Below are 24,392 nucleotides of genomic sequence, written 5' to 3'. Positions count from 1 at the left end.
TCGCCAGGCTCTCTGCCTGCTTTGAATCCTCTGTTCCCCTCCCTCTCTCTGCCCCTCTCCCACTCTGCCCTTCCCCCACTAATTCTCTCCCCCTCTCTCTCTCCTGAAAATAAACATTAAGAAACAAAAGAGGGGTGCCTGAGTGGCTCAGTCAGTTAAGCATCCAACTCTTGATTTCAGCTCAGGTCATGATCTCACGGTTTGTCAGTTTGAGCCCCACGTTGGGCTCTGCACTGACAGCATGGAGCCTGCTTGGGATTCTGTGTCTCCCTCTCTCACTGCCCCTCCCCCGCTCATGCTCACACACTCATAAATACATAAAAATTTTAAAAATTAAAAATTTTTTTAAAAGCATAAGGAAGGAAAATAAAGAGTGAAATTAATAAAATAGAAAACAAATACAATACAGAAATTCAAAAGAGCCAAAATAGTTGGTTCTCTGAAAAGAGGATTACAACTGACCAAACTCTGGTGAGACTGACCAATAACAAAAGAGGCCAAAGTCCCCTCAGGAACGAACAGAAAAACCTACTCACAGATGCTACAGAGATTAAAAAATAATAGAAGGGTATCATGAACAACTTCATGACAATAAATCTGAAAAATCAGATGAAATAGAAAAATTCCTAAAAAATACAACTTACTAAAACTGACCCAACTAGCAATAGAAAACCTTGAATATTCCAAAAACTACCAAAGAAAATCAAGTTGAAACTCTTCCCACAACAAAAACATAGACAAACATGATTTTACAGGTGAATTCTTGCAAACACTCAAGGAGTAAAAAAATTGTAATGTTTAAGATTCAGTGTATAGAAAAAGCGAGAACATTTTGAACTCATTTTTTGAGGGGAGCATAACCTTGTTACCAAAACATGATAATGACAGTACTAGAAGGAAAAACTACAGGTCAATATTTCTCAAGAGAGATATATATAAGTCCTTTAAAAACCAGCAAACTGAATCCAGCAAGACCTAAAAAGGATAGTCAAGGATAATACATATGACCAAAGTCATTCATTTCAGGAATGCAAAACTGGTTTAACATTAGAAAATCAATAAATGGTTTAATTTCAAATGAAAGTTTGGCTTAATATTAGGATATCAATTAAGTATATTAGTTTAAATCAGTTTCATATTAGTAAATAAATACTTGGAAAAAATGATCAGTTCTTAGGAACCAGTGAAATGCAAATTAAATTCATAATGAGATACCATCATACATCCAATAAGTCAATAAAAATTGAAAGTCTGGTAACATATATTGGCCAGGATATGGAATGTTGGGAATATTTTTGCAATAAGGATATGAATGGGAACAAAAACTTTGGAAAATATTCTGCAGTGCCAAATAAGGTAGAACAGGAGCTTACTACCATATCCTACGACCCAGCAATTGAACACCCAGGCAAATTTCTCCATCAAGAAATTCTCGCACATTGTATCAGGAGGTACTTAAAAGAATTTTGCATATAGCAGCAGTTTCTGGGAATAGCAGAAAACTGGAAACAACCCAAATGTCCACGAAAAGTAAGGTGGATGAACAGGGGATAATGAAATATACAAAGGAATACTAGACAGGCATGGAAGTGCCCTAGAGGTACCGCCATGGACAGAGATGAATCTCACACACGCAGTACTAGGCAAAAGAAACAGATCCCAGATTTCCTTGTCTGCACTCTGCATGCTTTCATACAATATGACACCATTTGTATAAAGTTCAGAAAAAAAAAAAAAAGCCTAAATTAAATGAGATGCCTGCACAGATGGCAAAACCTAGAGAAAAGCAAAGGAATTCTCCTTATCAGGTTAGGACGGCTGTTAGCTCTGTGGTGAAGGGAGACAGAGGGATGGATGCACCGTGTGGGGGCACGGAGGCGTTTTTAAGGTACTATCTGCATCCTTCCATAACCCAAGGCGATTAGATAGGTATTTCCTTTATTATATTATTCCTTACACAATATACGCATGTTTTATACCATTTTATGTATTGTGGCATATTTCACAATATTTTTTTATGTGATTAGAAAAAAGAGGGCCACAACATTAAGGTACAAGAGAATATAAGAGGAATAACTTACCATGAAGATATCACAACTCTAAATTTACATTTCTCTGACACAGCCTCAAAATAGATGAAGGGAAAATTAACAAAATTGCCAAATCCACCATTACAGAGAAAATTTTAATGCACCCCTTTCAATAATAACTGGCCACCTGGCCAAAAAACATTAGTAGGTAACTTGACCAATACAGTTAGAGTCTTGAACTAAATAGAGAAAACACATGCTATCAAGCGCACTCACACCATTTTTTAAAGTTCACCACAGAGAAAATCTTGATACAACAAATCACTGACACGATGGCCTAAAATTAGAAATCAATAGCCATATATAAAAACAAAAATAGGGGCACCTGTGTGGCTCGGTATGCTGAGCAACTGACTTTTTTTTTTTTTCCTCTCAACGTTTATTTATTTTTTGAGAGAAAGAGACAGAGTGTGAGGGGGAGAGGGACAGAGAGGAAGATACAGAATCGGAAGCAGGCTCCAGGCTCTGAGCTGTCAGCACAGATCCAGATGCGGGGGCTCGAACTCACGAACCGGTAAGATCGTGACCTGAGCTGAAATCCCACGCTCAATAGACTGAGCCACCCAGGCACCCAGAGCAACTGACTCTTGATTATGGTTCAGGTCATGATCTCACGGTTTGGGATTGAACCACACATCTCGGGCTCTGCGTTGAGCCGGCAGCGCGGAGCCTGCTTGGGATTTTCTCCCTCTCTCTCTCTCTCTCTCTCTCTCTCTCTCTCTCTCGCGCGCGCGCGCGCGCGCGCGCGCGCTGCCCCTCCCCCACTTGCTCTCTAAATAAATAAACTTAAAAAATAAAAACAAAAATAAAAGACATTTGTTTAGAAATATAATAAGCGTAAATCTAAAATAAGTTCTCAAGCAGAGCACAAATAACAATGACAATGGAAATGCTGCATATCAAAACTTGAGGGATGCAACCCACATGGAGTGAAATGGACAGCTTTACCCATGCGTGAGTAGGAAAGGAGAGTCCGTGAAGCATCCCACGGTTCCTATTATGGACAAAGGGATAATCTCTCTCTTATACAAAGAGTTCTTATTAGTTTAGAAGAAAAAGATCAACAATCGATTAGGGAAATAAGCAAAGAATTTGGATGGTTGAAAGAAAAGAGTAAAGGCTGAAAGAGAGAAATGCCTCTTAAATATGATTAAGATTACATACCTTTTCCCAAGATAAATGCAAGTTAAAACCATACTAAGAAATCACTGTTTATCTGAGGCCTGTCTGATGATTGGCCCAAATCTGAAAGTTTAAAAATACATTGCGTTGGCATGGCTGCAGGGGAACAGGCATTCTCATACATTGCTGGAGGGAGAGTAATTTACCTAAGCAGGGTAACTTGGCAGTACATATAAGAATTCCACCAATCTACTTCTAGGAATTTAACCTACATATTCTCTGTGAATAACCTACATTATTCACTGCAGTACTTTTGTGTTAATAAGAGTTAAAACAACTTAAATGTCCATCAACAAGGTACTATTTAGCCAAATGATAGTACAGTGTATAAAAGAATAATAGCAGGGTGCCTGGGTGGCTCAGTCAGTTAAGCATCTGACTTTGGCTCAGGTCATGATCTCATGGTTCACGAGTTCAAGCCCCACGTCGGTCTCTGTGCTGACAGTTCAGAGCTTGGAGCCTACTTTGGATTCTGTGTCTCCCTCTCTCTCTGCCCCTCCCCTGCTCACGCTTTGTCTCTGTCTCAAAAATAGGTAAACACTAAAAAAAATTTTTTTTAATTTAAAAGAATGATAGCAACTATAAAAAAAAAGAACAAGAGGGGGATAGGCAAAATGGGGGAAGGGGGCCAAAAAATACAAACTTGCAGTTATAAAATAAGTAAGTAATGAGGATCTACAGCATGGTGATTATAGTTGATAATATATTACACATTTGGAAGTTGCCAAGAGTGTAGATTCTACAAGTTCTCATCACAAGGGAAAACAATTTTAACTATATGTTGACAGAGGTTAAGTAGACTCATTGTGGTGATCATTTCACAATATATACAAATATTGAAACATATTGTGCACCTGAAACTAATATAATGTTATATGTCAAATATACCTCAGTAAAAAGATAGGTAAACAAACAGAAAGAAAAACAAAGGAAGGAAAGGAGGGAGGAAGGGAGGAAGGAAAAGGAAATTATTTATATATGTATTTGGCAAGGGCTCAAAGATAAATGTTTGTATGTGCATTTAAAAAAAAAAAAAATCTCTGAGTCAGGGAGCCTGGCTGGCTTAGTCAGTAGAGCATGTGTCTTTTGGAGTGGTGAGTTCGAGCCCCACCTTGAAGGTAGAGTTAACTTAAAAAAAAAAAAAAAAAAAAAAATCTCGGGGCACCTGGGTGGCTCAGTCAGTTAAGCGACTGACTTCAGCTCAGGTCATGATCTTGTGGTTCGTGAGTTCGAGCCCCATGTCGGGATCTGTGCTGACAGCTCAGAGCCTGGAACTTGCTTTGGATTCTGTGTCTTCTTCTCTCTCTGCCCTCCCCTGCTCGCTCTCTATCTCTCTCTCTCAAAAATAAATTAGCATTTAAAAACTTAAAAAAAAAACAATACAAGAAAATTATAGACCAACTCACTTATGAAAATAGCTGTAAAATCAATTAAAATATTAGGAAGCTAAATATATCACTGTATTAAGAATATTTCAAGGGGTGCCTGGCTGGCTCAGTAGGAAGAGCATCTGATTCTTGATCTCAGCTCAGGTCTTGATCCCAGGATCATGAGTTCAAGTCCCACACTGTGCTTTGCACTGGGCACAAAGCCTACTTAAAAAATAATAATAAAATAAAATCTTAAAAAAAAAAAGGCAAAAAGGAAACGTTATGACCATGGATTATTCCAGAAATGCAAGGGTAAAAAAACTTAGAAAATGAATTAGTTGAATTCAAATAAAGATGAAAAACCATATGACCATCTCAATAGATATATAAAAAACATGGGTTAAAATTCACACCTACCTATGATGAAAACATTACACAAACTAGGAATAAAATAGATCTTCATTCAGCTGGTAAAAGGTGTCTACAAAAACCCTGCAGGAAAACACGATGTTAATAGTGTAACCTCAGTAGTACTCTCTTTAAAATCAAGCCAAAGATGCCTACCTCACCCCTTGAATTGCACTGCAGGTATAAGAAAAATGGCATATATAAGGATTAGAAAGGAAGAAATCAGAGTGTATCTATTTGCAGATGACATTATTATTCACATAGAAAATCCATGAGAACCTGAAAGCTATTATAATGTAACTTTTAAAGGATGCCATTTACAATAGCATCAAAAACTATAAGGTAACTGTAGGCTTGAAACATTTGCCCACATGCACAAGTCACAAACAAAAAGCTACAAGGTATCTAGGACTGACCTCAAATGAGATCTATAAGAGCTTTCACAGAGAAAATTAAAATCTTAGTTTGGTACAAGGCAGTAAGTAAATAGAAGTAAATATTATGTTCATTGTGAATGAAAAGTCAGTATCATAAAATATCAATTCTCTCCAAATTAATATAAAATTCAATGTAATTCCCCATTAAAATCCCCAAAAGACTTTTTTCACAGAACTTGTCCAATAATAGCTCAGACAGTTCTGAAGAACAAAGAAAAATGCATATTATCAGATACCAAGACTTACTAAAAAGCTATAGTATGTGAAACAATGTGGAGTTGGCACAGGAATAGACAGACTATTGAAACAAAAAAGAAGCCAAGAAGAAAATGTACATATGTATGGCAACTTGATAAATGCCTGATGTGGCACTATAAATCAGGGAGAAAATATGGCCTGCTCAATAAATGATGCTGGGACAGCCAGTTATCCAGATGAAAAATAGCTATATTTAGGTTCTAAGCTTACACATGACACATTAAATTGTTTACGGAATTAAAGTCTAACATATGAGAAGAAAACTTCTATAATTTGAAAAATATAAATGAAAAGGATTTAATAAAAGACATAAAATATACAAACTATAAAGAAAAACACTGAAATTTTTAATCATATTGGAATTTTTAAATTTTTAAATTAAAAGTACATTTGAGATACTATGAACAAAAGAAGAAGACAAGCTATAGCTAGAGTATAGGAGATTAAGGAATTAAATCTGGAATATATGAAGAATGCCTTCCTAACTCATTCTGTGAGGCCAGCATTACTCTGATACCAAACCCAGACAAAGATACTACAAAACCGCAGACCAAGATCCCTTGTGAATACAAATGCAAATTTTCTCATCAAAATACTAGCAAACAAAATTCAGCAGCATACTGAAAGCATTATGCATCATGATTCCTGTGGGATTTATTCCAGGAATGCTAAGATGGTTCAATGGACAAAAATCAATCTGCACACTACAATATACCACATTAACAGAATGAAGAAAAAAGCCACATAATCATCTCATCCGTGAACAAAGAATTTGAAAGTCAACACCCTTTCCTGATAAAATCACTTGAAAAACTAGGAATAGAAGAGAATGTCAACATGATAAAGGCCACATATGAAAACCCCAGAGCTAATAGCATTACTTAATGGTGAAAGACTGAAAAATTTTCCACGAGTAATAGAAACCAAGATAAGGATGCCCACTTTATGTCACTTCTATTTAACATAGTACCAGAAGTTATAACCAGAGCAAATTAGGCAAGAAAAAGAAATAAAGGGCATCCAAATTGGAAAGAAAGAAGTAAAATCATCTCCATTCACAAGTGACATGATATTACACACAGAAAATCCAAAAGAACCCCCCCCCACACACACACACACAAACCCTATCACAGATAATAAATAAATTCAGCAAGGTTTCAGGACATAAAAATCAACATGCAAATATCAGTTGTATTTCTGTATATTTGCAATAAACAAGCCAAAAAGGCAATTTCTTAAGTGTTTATTTATTTGTTTTAAGACAGAGAGAGAGCACATATGCATGGGGGAGGGGGAGACAGAGAGGGAGATGCAGAATCCTAAGCAGGCTCCATGAGCATAGAGCCTGATGTGGAACTCAGTCTCACAACTGTGAGATCATGACCTGAGCCAAAATCAAGAGTCTGACACTTAACCAACTGAACCACCAAAGTGCCTCTAAAAAGGCAATTTAAAAATTTTTTTCACTTACAATAGTATCAAAAACTATTTCGGATAAATTTCTCAAAGGAGGTGAAAGACTTACACATGGAAAACTACAAAATTACAAAATATTACAGAAATTATAGAAGACACAAATAAACAGAAAGATAGCCTATGTTCATGGACTAGAAAACTTAATAGTAAGATGGCAATACTATACAAAGTATCTCATATTCAATACATTCCCTATCAAAATCTCAATAGCTGTTTTTATAGTCAGAGAAAAACCCATCTTAAAATTCATATGGAATTGTAAGGGATCTCATATAGCCAGAACAATCTCAAAAAAAAAAAAAAAAGGAACAAAGTTGGAGGACTCAACACTGCCTAATTTCAAAACTTACTACAAAACCACAGTAATCGAAACAGTGTGGTACTGGCATAAGGACAGACATACAGGCCAGTGGCATAGAATAGAGCTGAGAAATCACCCTAGCATATTTGCTCATTTGATTTTCAACAAGGGTATTAAGACCATTCAAAGAGACAAGGATAGTATTGTCAACAAATGGTGCTAGAAAAACTGGATATTTACATGCAAACAAATGAAGGTGGATCCTTACCTTACTTTGTATACAAAAATAAACTCAAAACTATAAAACTCTTGGAAGAAAACAGAAGTAAAAATCATCATGACTTTGGAATAGGCAATGATTTCTTACGTATGAGGCCAAAAGCACAGGCAATAAAAGAAAAAATAGGTAACTTAGACTTCATCAGAATTAAAAACTTCTATGCATCAAAAAACACTACTAAGAGAGTGAAAAAGCAGGGGCACCTGACTGGTTCAGTAGGTAGAGCATGTGATTCTTGATCTCAGGGTCATGAGTTCAAGCGCCATGTTAGGCATGGAGTCTACTTTAAAAAAAGAGAGGGGGCGCCTGGGTGGCTTAGTCGGTTAGGCGTCCGACTTCAGCTCGGGTCACGATCTGGCAGTCTGTGAGTTCGAGCCCTGCATCAGGCTCTGGGCTGCTGGCTCAGAGCCTGGAGCCTGCTTCCGATTCTGTGTCTCCTTCTCTCTCTGCCCCTCCCCCGTTCATGCTCTGTCTCTCTCTGTCTCAAAAATAAATAAACGTTGAAAAAAAATTTTTTTTTTAAATAAAAAAAGAGAGAGTAAAAAACAACCCACAGAATGGGAGAAAATCATATATATACATACACACACACATATACATATATATTTGCAAATCATGTATCTGACAAGTGATTAATATCCAGGATATATAGAAAACTACCACAACTCAACAATAAAAAACAACCCAATTAAAAAATGGGCAAAGGATTTAAATAGACATTTCTCCAAAGAACATATACATATAGACAATACGCACATGAAAAGATGTTCAACGTCATCAGTCATTAGGAAAATGAAAATCAAAACCACAATGAGATACCACTGCATATCCATTAGGATGGTTATTATAAAAAATAGTAATAATAAGTACTGGAGAGGGTGGGGCAACTGGGTGGCTCAGTCAGTTAAGCTCTGACTTTTTAAAAACATTTTTAATGTTTATTTATATTTCAGAGAGAGAGAGGGAGAGGGGGAGGGGCAAAGAGAGAGGGAGACACAGAATCTGAAGCAGGCTCCAGGCCCTTGGTTCTCAGCACAGAGCCCAATGTGGGGCTTGAACCCACGAACTGTAAGCTCATGCATGACCTGAGCCAAAGTCAGACACTTAACCAACTAAGCCACCCAGGTGCCCCAAGTGTCTGGCTCTTGATCTCAGCTCAGGTTACGAACTCAACAGTTGTGAGATTGAGCACCACATTGGGCTCTCTGCTGTTAGCACAGAGCCTGCTTCAGTTCCTTTGTCCCCTCTCTCTCTCTCTGCCTCTCCCCCCTCCCTTTCTCTCTCAAAATAAATGAACTTAAAAAAGAAAAAGACATTAAGAGGCACCTGGGTGGCTCAGTTGATTAAGTGTCCGACTTTTGATTTTGGCTCAGGTCATGATCTCATTGTTCATGGGATCAAGCCCTGCATCAGGCTCCATGTGACTGACAGTGGAGAGCCTGCTTGGGATTCATTCTCTCTCTCCCCCTCTGCCCCTCCCCCACTTAATCTCTCTCTCTGTCTTTCTCAAAATAAATAAACAAACATTAGAAAAGAATAGAAAAAGTGAGCAATGCACCAAATTCGCCAATAAAATATGCTTTTGGGTACTTCCCTCAAAGAAACTCTTGCACATTCACAATGAGACCTACATTGTAGCACTGTGTATAAAAGCATTAGAGTTGAAATCCAACTTTTCCTCAACAGAGGAATAGTAAGTAAACAATGAAACACACAGCCATTAAAATCATTGACCTAGATCTCCATGTCATGCCACAGAATGGCAAACAATGATTAGCGAAAAAGCAAGTTGATACCACTAATGTATAATTTTAAAACACAAAACATATATGGTGTCTACGATACGTGTATGACTAATAAAAGTACAAAGCAAGCATGAAGACGGTTGTGGTTGTTTCTGGAGAGGAGGGAGAGAGAAGAAATGAGAAGGTGGGCTTTAACTACATCTTTCATTAGCATTTTATTCCTTTCTGATGCAAATATGGCAAAATGTTAACATCTGTTTCACTTGGCAGTGGATTTATGGGTCTCTATGACATTATTTTTGTAAGTCCAAGATGTTTCACAATTAGAAATTAAAAAGTAAAAAATCTGAGATCTCTGTGAAATCTCACTTAGTATAAGAATTGAGATAGGGATCCAAATTTGCTTAATTCCAGATGGCTAACCATTCCCAAACCCCATGGAAAAACCGCACTTTTACCAAACACCATGCACACGGCTCCTACCCAGGAGGCATTGGGAAGGTAGGACTTCACTATGCTTGCCCTGGAGGCAGGAAGGTGGGGGGGGGGGGCGGGAGGCAGGGGGAACGTGGTTTACTCAATCATGAAGGCAACAAACTTGGGTGGTCTATCAGGATGTAAGGACTAAAAAATGAGGGGCGCCTGAGTGGCTCAGTCAGTTGAGCTTTGGGCTCTTGATTTCGGTTCAGGTCATGATCTCACGGTTTGTGAGTTCGAGTCCCGTGTCAGGCTCTGAGCTGACAGTGAGGAACCTGCTAGGGATTTTCTCTTTCCCTCTCTCTGCCCCTCCTCCACCCACGTGTGCTCTCTCTTTCTTTCAAAATAAATAAACTTCAAAAAATTATAAAAATAAAAAATGAGAAATAGCCAGACAGGAATGCCCTCAACTTTCTGCCACTAACACCTCCAGACTCCCCACCAAATACACCACTCTTTCATTCCCAGTTACAACCCTAGATCTCCTCTCCTCAGGGTAACTGTTCTCCTGTGTTCTGTATCCCAGCTCTGCCCCATTCTCTTCCCCTTCTTTCTGCTATAACTCAATCTCTCCTTTCTATCAGGTCCACCCAAAAGCATTTACACATGCTCCCAATTTAAAACGCGAAAGAACACCCTCTCCAACCTTATAACCCCTCCAACTAGTGCTCACCTTTTCCCTCCCCTGCATATCGAGACTTCTTCCAAGGTTTCCACTTTTTCATCTCCTCTTCAGCACCCCACAGAAACTGCTGTAGCAAAGTTCACCAGTGACCTCTGTCATTAAGTCCAACCAAAGGACTGGTGAGGGGAGACTGGGAGTAGAGGACTTAGAAATTTTCATCTGGTTCCCATGACTACTGCCGGGGTTCTTATTTCCTTGTGAATGCTTTGCTTTTATTAAAATAATAATTCCCATGACCGCCCACAAGCAGTTTTTAATCCTCCTCTTCCCTGAAGGTTCAAATGCTACTGACGCCCTGGGCCAGCCCCTCTTTGAGATGTGTCACTGTAGTCTCCTTTCTGGCCCCTTCTTGGCAAAGCCCCCTTCCGCCCATGCTTTCAATGATGGCTTCCTCAATGTTCTGTTCCACCTTTTCCACTATATACTGTTTCTTTGGGGGGATTTTACCCAGACCAAGACTCCAACTGTAGCCAATATGTTGATGACTCCCAGCCTTCTGGGTTAAATTCGGATCTCTCTCCTGAGTTCCAAACCCACAGATCTAACAGCCTCCTCAGAAATCTCTACTTGGATGCCTGCAGCCACCAAAATCATCATACTCAAAACCAGAATCATCATTTTCCTTCACCAAACCTATTCTTCTTTCTACTCTACCTAACTTAGGAACCACCATCTATCCATGCTCAACCCAGAAACCTATGAGTCTTACTCTATTGATTCTGTTCCCTAAATCTCCCTCCAAATTCATATTTCTTCATCCCTGGGCCACCTTCTTTTCTCACCTGGATCACTGCAACCACTTCCTAACTGGCCTCCCAATCATTTGCTACATTCCAGCCAGAGTGAGCTTTCAAAACCAAAACTGAATATGTCATCATCCTCCTTAAGATATCTCATTAGCTTCCCCCTTATTCCTCGGATTGTCCAAACTCAACATAGCTACAGAGCTTCATGACCTGCACGCTGACCCCTAATTGCTGCCCAGCCTCACCTCCCATACTCCCTTCCCACAATTCTCTCCAGTCACCGCAAAAAGCTATCAACTGCCCCTTGTCTCCAGGCCTATGGCACTTAGCAGACCTTCCACTTGGAATGCCCTCTTCCCTCTACCCCTCCTCTACAGCTGCTGGACTAGCTCCTCATCCTTCAACTGTCAGTTCAAAGGTCACATTCTCCAGGAAGCCTCCCCTTCAGCTAGACTTGGCTAGTTCCTTTATTGTGCGTCCCCCTTATCACCCCCATGATATGTAGTTCACCTGTCAGACTTTATCCTGCTTGCTGTGGCTGTTTATTTAATGTCTGTCTCCTGAGAGCAGGACTAGGTCTCTCAGTCACCACTTCATCCCCAGTTTCTATGACAGGGCTTGGTGCAGGGCATATGTTCAATAGATAAGAGGAAAGTGCAGTCTTTGCCCTCAGTTCTTGGCCTACTGAAGCTGCAAATAACAAAAATAATTAGAATATAATAAAGTAAGTGCTTATAATCAATTATCTATGTGTGTAGATGCTTGTGGGTTGCTATGGTCTGAATGTTTGTGCCCCTCGAAAGGTCTTATGTTGAAATCCTATGCCCAATGTGATGATATTAGGAAGTGGGACCTTTAGGAGGTGCTTAGGTCATAAGGGTAGAACCTTCACGAATGGGATTAAAGTTCTTATAAAAGAGGCTCCCCAGAGCTCCCTAGCCCCTTCCACCATGTGAGAATAAACAAGAAGTCTATGACCTGGGCCACACTAGCACTCTGATCTCTAACTTCCACACTCCAGAATTGTTAAGAAAAAAATTTCTGTTGGGGCGCCTGGGTGGCGCAGTCGGTTAAGCGTCCGACTTCAGCCAGGTCACGATCTCGCGCTCCGTGAGTTCGAGTCCCGCGTCAGGCTCTGGGCTGATGGCTCGGAGCCTGGAGCCTGTTTCCGATTCTGTGTCTCCCTCTCTCTCTGCCCCTCCCCCGTTCATGCTCTGTCTCTCTCTGTCCCAAAAATAAAATAAAAAACGTTGAAAAAAAATTTAAAAAAAAAAAAAAAAGAAAAGAAAAAAATTTCTGTTTATAGGCCATTCAGCCTGTGGTATCTTGTTCTAGCAGCCCAAATAGACTAAGCCATGGATATATGTGGACGTGAAACGCTGAAGAAACCTAACTCACCTTCTGGCTTAGCCAAGAAAGTTCACATAAAATCGATGACATTTGAACCGGCTTATTATTCATTCCAGTCATTCAACAAATAACTTCTGGGCACCTACTTGGTGCCAGGCACTGTTCCAGGCACCAAGAATACAGCAGGAAATAAGACAAACAAACAAAAATAAGAAGAAGAAAGAAAAGATAAAGAAGAAGAAAGAAAAGAAGACAGACATTGTCCCTGCCTTCCTGGAGCTTATTCTAGTTGGGGTAGACAGACAGGGACGTTAAATTCCAACAAATAAGATAATTTCAGGAAATGATACATGCTTTGAAGAATATAAAACTCTGTAGGTGTTTACCAGGATGGTGGCAGAAGGCTGCATGTGTTCTGTGTGCCAACATCAGGGCTAACCTGTGGAGGTGTCACAGGGATATATAACTTGAATGACAGGGTGGAGCCTACCGCTCAAAGATCTGGAGGAAGACAGCTTTCAGTAGAGACAACAATGAGACCCACTGGTTCAAAGAACAGAAAGAAGGCCAGTGGGGCAGATACACAATGAGTATTTATATCTCCGGCCCAGACCTCATCCTTGAACTCCAGAATCACAGAACCAACTACCAACTGGACATCGCCACTGGATGTCTAGAGTCATTGTGACCTCCATCAACCTGGGTTCCCCTCCAAACCCAACCCTTCCCATTCTAGTAAATGACAGTTGCATTGTTCCATTTGCTCAAGCCAAAAACCCCAGAGTCATACTTGACTCCACCCCATGCCCAATCCATCAATAAATCTTCTTGGGTCCACCTTCAAAATATGTCCCAAACCCGAGGGCTTCCCATCGCCTCCTAGGCACCTCAGTCTGTGCTGAAGTATTTGGATCTTAGCCTTTGTGCAAGGCAGAATCACGGAAGGTTTTCCAGGACGGGACAGAGAAGTGACACTTGCCGTAGGGTTGTGTTGGAGTCAGCTCACACCAGTTCACAAGAGCCAACTGGAAAATTTTCAGGAATGTTGCCAGATGGTTGACATCACAGTGACAGCATGAATTTGGCCACGGTAAGACTACTTATACCACAGATACTGGTAAACATTATAGATCAAGGCTCCCCCCTCCATGCCCCCCCACTCTCTCCTGGCCATCAGAATGCTCAACATTTACCAGCATACAACTGCATGTGCAAGTCTGTATTACAGAAAGACCCTTCTTGTGTCATCGGGTGTGTGATTCTTATCTCTACAGGTGTTTACGTTTGCGAATACACATTAGCACCCAAAGAACCTTTCCCACCATATATCTGCCTGCTTGCCTGAACTCAGTTAGGGAGCACTAGATCGGGAGCATCTGAAAAGAGGCTGTTGGCAATGATGCAAGTGAGAGATGAAGGCACCAAGCATAGGAAAGAAGCCAGTGATCAGAGAAATCTAGAAATAGGACGAATAGGCTTTGCCATTTACTCTGAGAGAACTAGATTCCTTTCCTTCACACCACTCCTCAGTTTGTAGTCACAGACCCATTTCTGTGATTCTTCTTTAACATGTCTTCCTGTTTAGACTGTACATCCCCTGAGGGCAGGGGCTGTGTGTCTGCCCAGCACTGTAGCCCCAGAGCAGGGCCCAATGCTTACACCTGCACAGCCTTACTGACGAGTCATTAAATGAAGAACGGAAGACGAAGTAAAGGAGAAGGAAGAGTCAGTAATAACGCTCAGAAGAAGAAACATGGGAAAAAGAATAAGTGTGGCTAGTGGTTCAGAGGGAAGGGTTTGGGAAATGTTGACTTCAAGTGCCCGGGACTATACAGGCAGTGGCATCCAGCTACCAGCTGGAAATATGAGTCTTAAACTTAAGAGTCTTGGGTCTGAAAGAGACCTTCCTGAGTATAACATGCAACCCTTCCCTCTTCCCTTAGAGTCTGAATTGTCACTGAAGGAGTGTCAACTTCCCTCTCTTAAGACTCACCCGAACCTCGGCCTCCCGTGGCCTCCCATTAAGGTCGCACTTGGACCCGTTGCCATAGGTCTGGCTGTGGTAGCGTTTCAGACGATGCTGCTTGGAGGCCTGGGGAGGACATCAAGAGGGAGGGCGGGGGCAGAAGAAAGACGGCAAAGAGAAAAAATGGCACTTTGTCCTAATGGCCACCGAGCCCCAAGCAACATATCAGCTAATCCTGACCCTTCCCTTCTCGTTAGGGCTCTGAGTCTACAGCCAGGACCCCTTTCTCTCCCAACCCCAAACTGCTGCCACCTTGGCTGTCTCATCATCCCAGTCGAAGGCCGATTGGTAGTAGCCGAGATAGAGGACTTCACCTTTGATCTCTGAATCTACAAGAGAAACCACAGTGAAGCACCGTTACTCCCTTCTAAGAGGACTAAGAGGGAAGGGGACTGGGGAGGCAGGTCACCTTCTATGAAGTGTTGCTGAGGGCTTAGGGAAAATGTAGGCATGAGTCACCTTCCATGTGGTACTGCTGGATGTGGCGTCCGTAACAGAATTCATATGTCCACCAGTCCTTGGTCTGACAATTAAAAAAAAAAAAGAACAATCAAGGGGATAGCGTGCAGATGTCTCTGCTTGGAACCTGAATCTCTCCTAGCTCCAAGACACATAACCTCTCATCTACTTCTCATCCCCTCTGCTTCCATACTCAATTCTCCAGATTCTCAGTGACGAGGAAGGGCTGCTTTCCTTCTGTGACTGGGAGAAATGCCTCTAAAGTATGTTTTTCACCTGTGCTCTTTCCACGCCTCCCTTTTTAAAGATTTTTTTTAAAAAATCCTTCTTCGCCTTTTATAAAGATAAGAAATCATGGTATCCTTGAAGAAATCATGGTATCCTTATTTCCCGAACCAGGAAAATTTGAATATTCAAATATTAATTGAACTTCTACAACATTCCTTGTGCTGTTCTAGCCACCGGGGATACAACTGTGAACAAGATAAATTCTCTGACCTCATGGACTCATATTCCAGTGCTGGGACTCAGACTAAAAAAAATAAATAAATAAGCTGATGATTCAGTTAATAAGATGATTTCAGATCATGAAAAATGCCATGATGAAAATAAAATAGGACACCGGCAGAAAGTGACGGGGGCAGGGGGTGACTTTACCAGGAAGGCTTCTCTAGGAGAATGTCCCTCCTACCCTACAGTGACCCTCTTTAGGCACCTCAATCTTGGCTTAACCATCACTCTGAGGTCTTCTGTCCTAACCCTCCTCTACACTCAGCAAAGTGTCATCAGTGGTTGCAGGATTCTTTGCTTCTGTACAATATGTCTACTTGTCCAATGGCCTTTTTAACCCCCATAGGTCCTCTCGTCCCTCCCCATTCATGGGCACTCCGGTTCCCAGATAGATAGCTAGTTCCCAAGCCCTCATTCCATTCTTCCCAGCCCCTTTCACCTTCAGCAAGCAAGGAGCATCTTTCATTGGGCTCAACAGCTCAGGGATCCCAGGCCCTCGGTAAGCAGGTGCCTCCTCCTCCCTTTCACGCTGGAAGTGAATAGCTCCAGCTGGCAGGCGACATTCATAGCGCTGTTTGTACTTAGAGGAGACAATCACCACGTCCGAAGCTTGGCTCTGGGAAAGACGGAGGTTCGGGGGGCAGGGAGGCAAAGAGAGGCTGGGATCAGAGAGAACAACGAGATCCCTCTTCGGATCCTGGGGAAGAGCCCAGTCAAGTCAGAATGAGCCACAAGTCTTCCAGCTGTGTTTGGCGGGTGAGGGGAACGAGCACTCGCACTTCTCTCCCGGGAGGAGTCTGGGTGCTTCTATCTGGAACCGAAGCTGACAGCGGGAAGCCCCACCCCTCCCAGTCCCTAGCCCCAGGGGAATGGGTCTCCGTCTACGGTCCTTAGGAGTCATCGTAAAACCCCTACCTACTCCTCCCGATTCTTCTTAGGCGCCCTATGCAGACTCCACAGCGGCCCTTCTTCCTCTATCTTTCCCCCCTTCCCCTTGCCCCAGATCCTCGCCCTTCCACGCCTCCACACCTGCCCTCCCATGACAGGCAACGGCAGGATCTCGATCCCATAACGCATCTCACTCAGTTCCTCTAGATTCAGGCTTCCGACACCGCCGGCCAGAGTTGCGGGTAACAGGAGCCCCAGAAGTAGCAGCCCCAACAGGCTGGACAGCAGCGTTTCCGCCGCCATCTTTCGTTCACCTTCTTACTCGGGGCAGCTCCTTCCGCCCTAAACCTGGCAGCGGCCTCACCCCGCCCATCAACGCCGAAAGGTCTCATTGGTTGAATGTTCTGTCCCTCTTACCTACCCAATTCCCATTTGTAAACGTGGCTCCAAAACCCTCCGGGAGGTGGATCACGATGATAAGCAAAACCACTCACTGCTCCTGATTGGTCAGAGATGCCAACCAATCATCGAGGAGCTCAGACCTCCTCCCACCCCCACCCCCACCCCCACCTCACCCCCAGTTCCAGAGAGATGAGGTCTAACGCCCCGGCCCTTTGAAGCAATCTTTCTGTCTTCTTCCAGGTGTCATGCGCATCTCTTTTTCTTTCTTTTTTTTTTAAAGTGGTTTCTTGCATTGTAGACTGCTCCCGCTAGGTGGAGGATTGAGACCGGTGGGTGGTGCATGCAATACGCCTGAAAGTTACTTAATACTTGTTGCAAAATAATTATTATTTGGCACAAAAACAGACGTTAAGATCAATGGAACATAATAGAGAACCCAGAAATGGACCCAACAAACGTATGGCCAACTAATCTTTGATAATGCAAGAAAGAGTAGCCAATGGAATATAGACAATCTCTTCAGCAAATGGTGCCGGGAAAACTGGACAACGACGTGCAGAGGAATGAACTTGGACCACTTTCTTACACCATACACAAAAATCAACTCAAAATGGATGAAAGACCTAAATGTAAGACAAGAAGCTATCAAAATCTTAGAGGAGAAAGCAGGCAAAAACCTATTTGGCCTCAGCCACAGCAACTTCTTACTCAACATGTCTCCGGAGGCAAGGGAAACAAAAGCAAAAATGAACTATTGGGACCTCATCAAAACAAAAAGCTTCTGCACAGCGAAAGAAACAATCAGCAAAACTAAAAAGCAACCGATGAAATGGGAGAAGATGTTTGCAAATGACATATCAGATAAAGGGTTACTATCCAAAATCTATAAAGAATTTATCAAATGCAACACCCCAAAAACTAAGTGAGGAAAGGGGCAAAAGACATGAATAGACACTTCTCCAAAGAAGACATCCAGATGGTGAACAGACACATGAAAAAATGCTCAACATCACTCATCATTAGGGAAAAGCCATATTGAGATAATACCTCACACCTGCAGAATGGCTAACGTTAACAACTCAGGCAACAGCAGATATTGGCAAGGATGCGGAGAAAGAATATCTCTTTCACACTGCTGGTGGGAATGCCAACTCATGCACCCACTCTGGAAAACAGTATGGAGGTTCCTCAAAAAATTAAAAATAGAACTACCCTAGACCCAGCAATTGCACTACTAGGTGTTTATCCAAGGGATGCAGGTGTGCTATTTCAAATGGGCACATGCACCGCAATATTTATAGCAGCGCTATCGACAATAGCCAAAGTATGGAAAGAGCCCAAATGTCCATCAATGGATGGATGGATAAAGAAGATCTGGTACGTATATATTTATATATATTAGATATATAATGGAGTATTACTTGGCAATCAAAAAGAATGAAATCTTACCATTTGCAACTATGTAGATGGAACTAGAGGATATCATGCTAAGCAAAATTAGTCAGTCAGAGAAAAACAAATATCATATGACTTCACTCATGTGAGGAATTTAAGGTACAAAACAGATGAACATAAGGGAAGGGAAGCAAAAAGAATATAAAAACAAGGAGGGGGACAAAACAGAAGAGACTCTTAAATATAGAGAACAAACAGAAGGTTGCTGGAGGGATTGTATGTGGGGGGGTGGGCTAAATGGGCAAGGGGCATTAAGGAATCTACTCCTGAAATCATTGTTGCACTATACGCTAACTAACTTGGATGTAAATTAAACAATAAATACATTTAAAAAACACAATTATTATAGAAAAACATTCCTCTTTTCATGTATACATAAAACTTCAGGGCAATCTTGTAATCTGTGTCAAAGCCTTTCTACATGATCCTACAGTTGTCCTCCAATAAAATTAGCCTAAAAAATTGTGAAGGCCTCTGGTTAAAGGATGGGGGTTGAGGGGCGCCTGGGGGGCTCAGTCCTTAAGCATCGGACTCAGGTCATAATCTCATGGTTGGTGAGTTCCAGCCCCAAATCTGGCTCTGTGCTGACAGTGCTGAGCCTGCTTGGTATTCCCTCTCTCATTCTTTCTCTCTCTCCCTGCTGCTTTCTCTCTCTTTCTCAAAAATAAATAAATAAGCTTTAAAAAAAAGACTTGGGTAAGAGAAAGGGAAAGGAGACAACGGCAGCAACATTTCAGAAGGTAGAAAATAAGTGGAGGAATGGTAACTGGCTTAGCAACCTGAGAAATTGATTTCTAAACAAAGTTAAATAAAACTCCTGTGGGGAGTCTGACCAGTCCAAAAAAGAAATCCCAAAGATACTCTCATCAAGGTTCTCTTAACGAAATAGACGAAAGAATCCTACAGTTAAGCCTTTGGCCTACACGTCCTAACTTTCCCACAGTCTTTCCAATCAGCTTTTTAATATCTTCACTGTAAACTATAAGCAGGCAGCCAAACACCATTAGACCTTTAAGGAAATCCTGTAACATGCAGGAAAGAAACCAAAATAAGAAGAAAGGAAAACAATTTAGAAGAAACAAATTGCAAGGGAGAAGAAAATTTTAAATCAAAATTCCATCCTTAATATTCTCAGAGAGATACTATATTGCATCCATAAAATAACAACAGGAAGCTATTTAGAAAGTAACTACTAATAAGATAATCAAAAAGAGCTCTTGGAAATCAAAACCATGATAGCAAAAATAAAAATCCAGTAGAAAGACTGGAGGATAAAATTGAAAATCAAATTTGCTCTACTTTTTTTTTTAATTTTCTTTTTTATTTTTTAAAATTTGCATCCAAATTAGTTAGCATATAGTGCAACAATGATTTCAGGAGTAGATTCCTTAATGCCCCTTACCCATTTAGCCCATCCCCCCTCCCACAACACCTCCAGTAACCCTCTGTTTGTTCTCCATATTTAAGAGTCTCTTCTGTTTTGTCCCCCTCCCTGTTTTTATATTATTTTTGTTTCCCTTCCCTTATGTTCATCTGTTTTGTCTCTTAAAGTCCTCATATGAGTGAATTCATCTGATTTTTGTCTTTCTGACTAATTTCACTTAGCATAATACCCTCCAGTTCCATCCATGTGTTGCAAATGACAAGATTTCATTCTTTTTGATTGCCGAGTAATACTCCATTGTATATATATACCACATTTTCTTTATTCATCCATCGATGGACATTTGGGCTCTTTCCATACTTTGGCTATTGTTGATAGTGCTGCTATAAACATGGGGGTGCATGCGTCCCTTCGAAACAGCACACCTGTATCCCATGGATAAATGCCTAGTAGTGCAATTGCTGAGTCGTAGGGTAGTTCTATTTTTAGTTTTTTGAGGAACCTCCATGCTGTTTTCCAGAGTGGCTGCACCAACTTGCATTCCAATCAAATTTGCTCTACTTAAGGAGAATAATCCTTAATAAAAATTAGAAGACCAGTCCAGAAGGTTGAATATCTGAATCATGAGAGTTCTGCTAATTTAATTTTTTAATGTTTATTTATTTTTTGAGAGAGACAAAGTGAGAGCAGGGGAGGGGCAGAGAGAGAGAGGGAGACATGGAATCTGCACCAGGCTCCACGCTCCGTACTGTCAGCACAGAGCCCGATGTGGGGCTCAAAGCCACAAACTGTGAGATAATGACCTGAGCCAAAGTGGGAGGCTTAACCGACTAAGCCACCCAGGCGCCCCAAGAATCATGACAGTTGTAGAAAGAGAACAAAGAATCAGAAAGCAAGAAACAATTAAAGCAATTATTCAAAAGTATTCCCCTGAAATGAACAACTGAGTCTCTAAATTGTAAGGGCACACTGCCCAGCAAGATAAGCCAGGCTCACACCAAGACATACCAATATAGAATTTCAGAACATTGGACACGGATAAATAATCCTAAAAGCTTCCAGAGAGAAAGAACAAGTTGTATACAAGGATAAAAAATCAGAACAGCATTAGGCGTACCACTCATCCATACCATATGGTAGAAGACAATGAAAAAAATGCCCTAAAGACTTCAGAGATTGTAATCATCTGACACAGATTATAAAATAGTTACACTTACTATACTTAAAGAAATAAAAGAGAAAATTGAAAATACATCAGAAAACAGGAAACTATAAAAATGATATAACATATTTAAATAGAGTTTCTTTTTCTATTTTTTAATGTGTTTTATTTATTTTTGAGTGAGAGAGCATTGTGGTAGTCTGGAAGAAATTGTGGGGGTACACATGGAACCTATATTTTATAATAGTTGAAGCAAGATGATAAATACCCGGAGATTCATTATAGTTTACTTTTGATTGAATTTAAAATTTTTCATTTAAATTTTCTTTTAGAACACTTAAAAAGCAGTTTAGATTTGGCTGAAGATAGAATTAATGAACTAGAAAATACATTGTAACAATTTATCCAGAGTGAAATACAGAGGAACAAGGAAAGGAATATGAAAGAGAAAATAAGACATACAGAGAGTAAAGTGAGATACATAACGAATCGGAGTTGGAGACGGAGTAAAAGAGGGGTGCCTGGGTGGCTCAGTTGGTTGAGCATCCCACTCTTGATTTCGACTCAGGTCATGACCCCAGAGTTGAGGGATATAGATAGATAGATAGATAGATAGATAGATATAGACAGATACATAGATAAAAGTTTAAAAAGGAGTAAAAGAGAATGAAATGAAGATAAAGGTCAAGTGTTTTCATGAACTAATGAAAGATACAAACCTACAGATTCAAGATGCCAAATGAATTTCAAGCAGAATAAATGAAAACCAGTCTACACACAGACATATCACAGTGAAATTGAGTACCACTAAAGAAAAACAGCAGATCTAGAACAATTTAATTTTAATCATTGACCTCCCAATGTGTACGTTATTATTTTGGTGTGTTTTTGTTCTATCTTTTTTTTTTAAATGTTTGTTTCTTTATTTTGAGAGAGAGAGAGTATGTGTGAGCAGGGGAGAGGTAGAGAGAGAGGAAGAGATAATCCCAAACAGGCTCCATGCTGTCAGCACAGAGCCCGATGCAAGACTCAAACTCACCAACCGTGAGTTCATGACCTGAGCTGAAATCAAGAGTCGGATGCTTAACTGACTGAGCTACCTAGGCACCCCTCATTCTATCTGAATAGTTATTAAAGTCCCAGAAGACATTAGTATGTTTTTTACTGCCAATGATCATGCAAGATTTTTTTAAAAAAATTTTAATGTTTATTTGGTTTTTAAGAGAGAGAGAGAGAGAGAGAGAGAGAGAGAGAGCATGACAGGGGAGGGGCAGAGAGAGAGAGGGAGATACAGAGCTAGATGCTGTCAGCACAAAGCCTGACTCGGGGCTCGAACTCATGAACTGTAAGATCATGGCCTGAGCCAAAGTCAGACACTCAACCCACTAACCCACCCAGGCGCCCCAATCATGCAAGATTTTTACCTATTCTCCATTTCATTCCTTCTTACATCTCAGACCTTCCATCTAGAATTCTTGTCCTTTTGCCTGAAGTACATCTTTTAGGATTTTCCTTAATGACAGCCTGCTGATTGCAAACTTCCTGGGTTTTTGTTTGTTTGTTTGTTTGTTTGTTTTGAAAATATTTATATTTTGCCCTTATTATTGAAATAAATTTTCACTAGCCATAACATTCCCAGTGGAAGTTATTTTCTTTCATCTGAAGATAACATCTATAGGGTGTTCTGGCTTTTATTGACATTGAGAAGTCAGTTTTCAGTCTGCTGCTCCTTTGAAGATAATCTGTCTCTCTGACTGCTTTTCATCCAATTTTATTTTCACTGTGGTAAAATTTACACGCACAGGCCTTATATGTTGTAGGTCAATGAGTTTTGAAAATGCATACGCCAGGTAACCCACACTCTGGACGCTTTTAAAGAGAATGTGCTGATTATCAAACTATGTCTTCCAAGCTTCACATCAACCCTTCTACACTTGACCTTAGCCAAAAGGCCGAGAAGCGATACATCAATCCTTCTATATATCACAGTGATACTGGAGCTGCAATTCTGAAGAACATTTTATTTTTTTAAAATAGACTTTATTTTCCAGAGCAGTTTTAGGTTCACCAAAAAATTGAGCATGAAGTACAGAGAGTTCCCATATAACACCTGTTCTCACACATGAACAGCCTCTCCTACTATCAACATTCCACACTGAGTGGTATACTTGTTATAATCAATGAACCTATTCTGACACATCGTTATCAAAGTTCACAGAACTTCATTTAATGAATTCTAGCTTATAATTATTTCTTTCATTGGTGGTGTTGTATCTAAAAAGTTACATTAGTATTCACTCTTTGTGTTGTGAATTCTGAGTTTTGACAAATGTATAATGACACAAATTTGCCATTAATAGTCTTACGCAGAATAGATTCACTGCCACGAAAATCCTCTGTGATCATTTTATTCATCCCTTCTTCCTTCTTAACTCCTGGTAAATACTGATCTTTTTATTGTTTCCACAGTATGCCTTTTCCACAATGTCGTATGGTTGGAATCATACAGTGTGTAGCCTTTTCAGATCAGTCATATGCACTTACGCTTTCTCCAGGTCTTCTCATGACTTGATAGTTCCTTTCTTCTTACTCCTCAATAATATTCCATGCCTGGATGTACCACGGTTTATTTATCTGTTCGCCTACTGAAGGACACCTTGGTGCCTTCCAGGTTCTGGCAGTTATGAACAAAGCTGCTATAAACATTTGTGTGCTGGTTTTGTGCACACAAAGATTTTCAATTCATTTGAATAAATAGCAAGGAGGGCAAATGCTGGATTGTATGGTAAGAAGATGTTTAACTTTGTAAGGATCCGCCAAACTGTCTTCCAAAGTGGCTATACAACTTTGCACTCCAACCAGCAATGGATGAGAATGCCCATTGCTCCACGCTGGCATATGGAGTTGATAGTGCTCTGGATTTGGGCTATCATAATAGGTTTGTAGTGATATCTGACTGCTGTTTTAATTTGCAATTCTGTAATGACCTCTGACGTGGAGTATTTTTTCATATGCTTATTTGCCATCCATGTATCTTCTTTGGTGAGTGTCTGATCATGTCCTTTTCCCAATTTTTAATCAGGTTGTTTGTTTCTTATGATTGAATTTAAGGGTTCTTTGTATATTTTGGATAACCTCCCTTTATCAGATAGGTCTTCTGCAAATTTTTCTCCCAGTCTATGGCTGACCTCTTATTCTCTTGACATTGTCTTTCAAAGAGCATAATTTTTTATTAAAAATTTTTTAGTGTTTATTAATTTTTGAGAGAGGGGAGAGTGCAAGCTGGGGAGGGGCAGAGAGA

At 40.5% G+C, this 24,392-nt stretch overlaps 1 protein-coding gene across 4 annotated transcripts in view; it reads right to left on the bottom strand.

The window, feature by feature from the left end:
• OS9 (OS9 endoplasmic reticulum lectin) overlaps nt 1–17,034 on the bottom strand; it is a 30,827-nt gene extending 13,793 nt beyond the window's left edge. For 2 of the 4 annotated variants that reach the window (XM_043564607.1, XM_043564610.1), the window contains exons 1-5: nt 16,830–17,027; nt 16,240–16,416; nt 15,291–15,354; nt 15,084–15,160; nt 14,799–14,897 (exon numbers count right to left, since the gene is read on the bottom strand). In XM_043564607.1, the coding sequence (XP_043420542.1) occupies nt 14,799–14,897; nt 15,084–15,160; nt 15,291–15,354; nt 16,240–16,416; nt 16,830–16,991 (579 nt within the window). In that variant the 5' untranslated portion in view covers nt 16,992–17,027. Of the gene's footprint in view, nt 1–14,798; nt 14,898–15,083; nt 15,161–15,290; nt 15,355–16,239; nt 16,417–16,829 lie in introns of all 4 variants that reach the window. The other 2 variants (XM_043564608.1, XM_043564609.1) reach the window with 2 other exon arrangements.
• Nucleotides 17,035–24,392: the final 7,358 nt, after the last annotated feature.

The sequence above is a fragment of the Prionailurus bengalensis genome, chromosome B4 (assembly GCF_016509475.1).
Source record: "Prionailurus bengalensis isolate Pbe53 chromosome B4, Fcat_Pben_1.1_paternal_pri, whole genome shotgun sequence".
In the NCBI taxonomy this organism is placed as follows: Eukaryota; Metazoa; Chordata; class Mammalia; order Carnivora; family Felidae; genus Prionailurus; species Prionailurus bengalensis.
The sequence above is the reverse complement of the archived record's forward strand: the minus strand, read 5'-3'. Positions and strand labels throughout refer to the sequence as shown.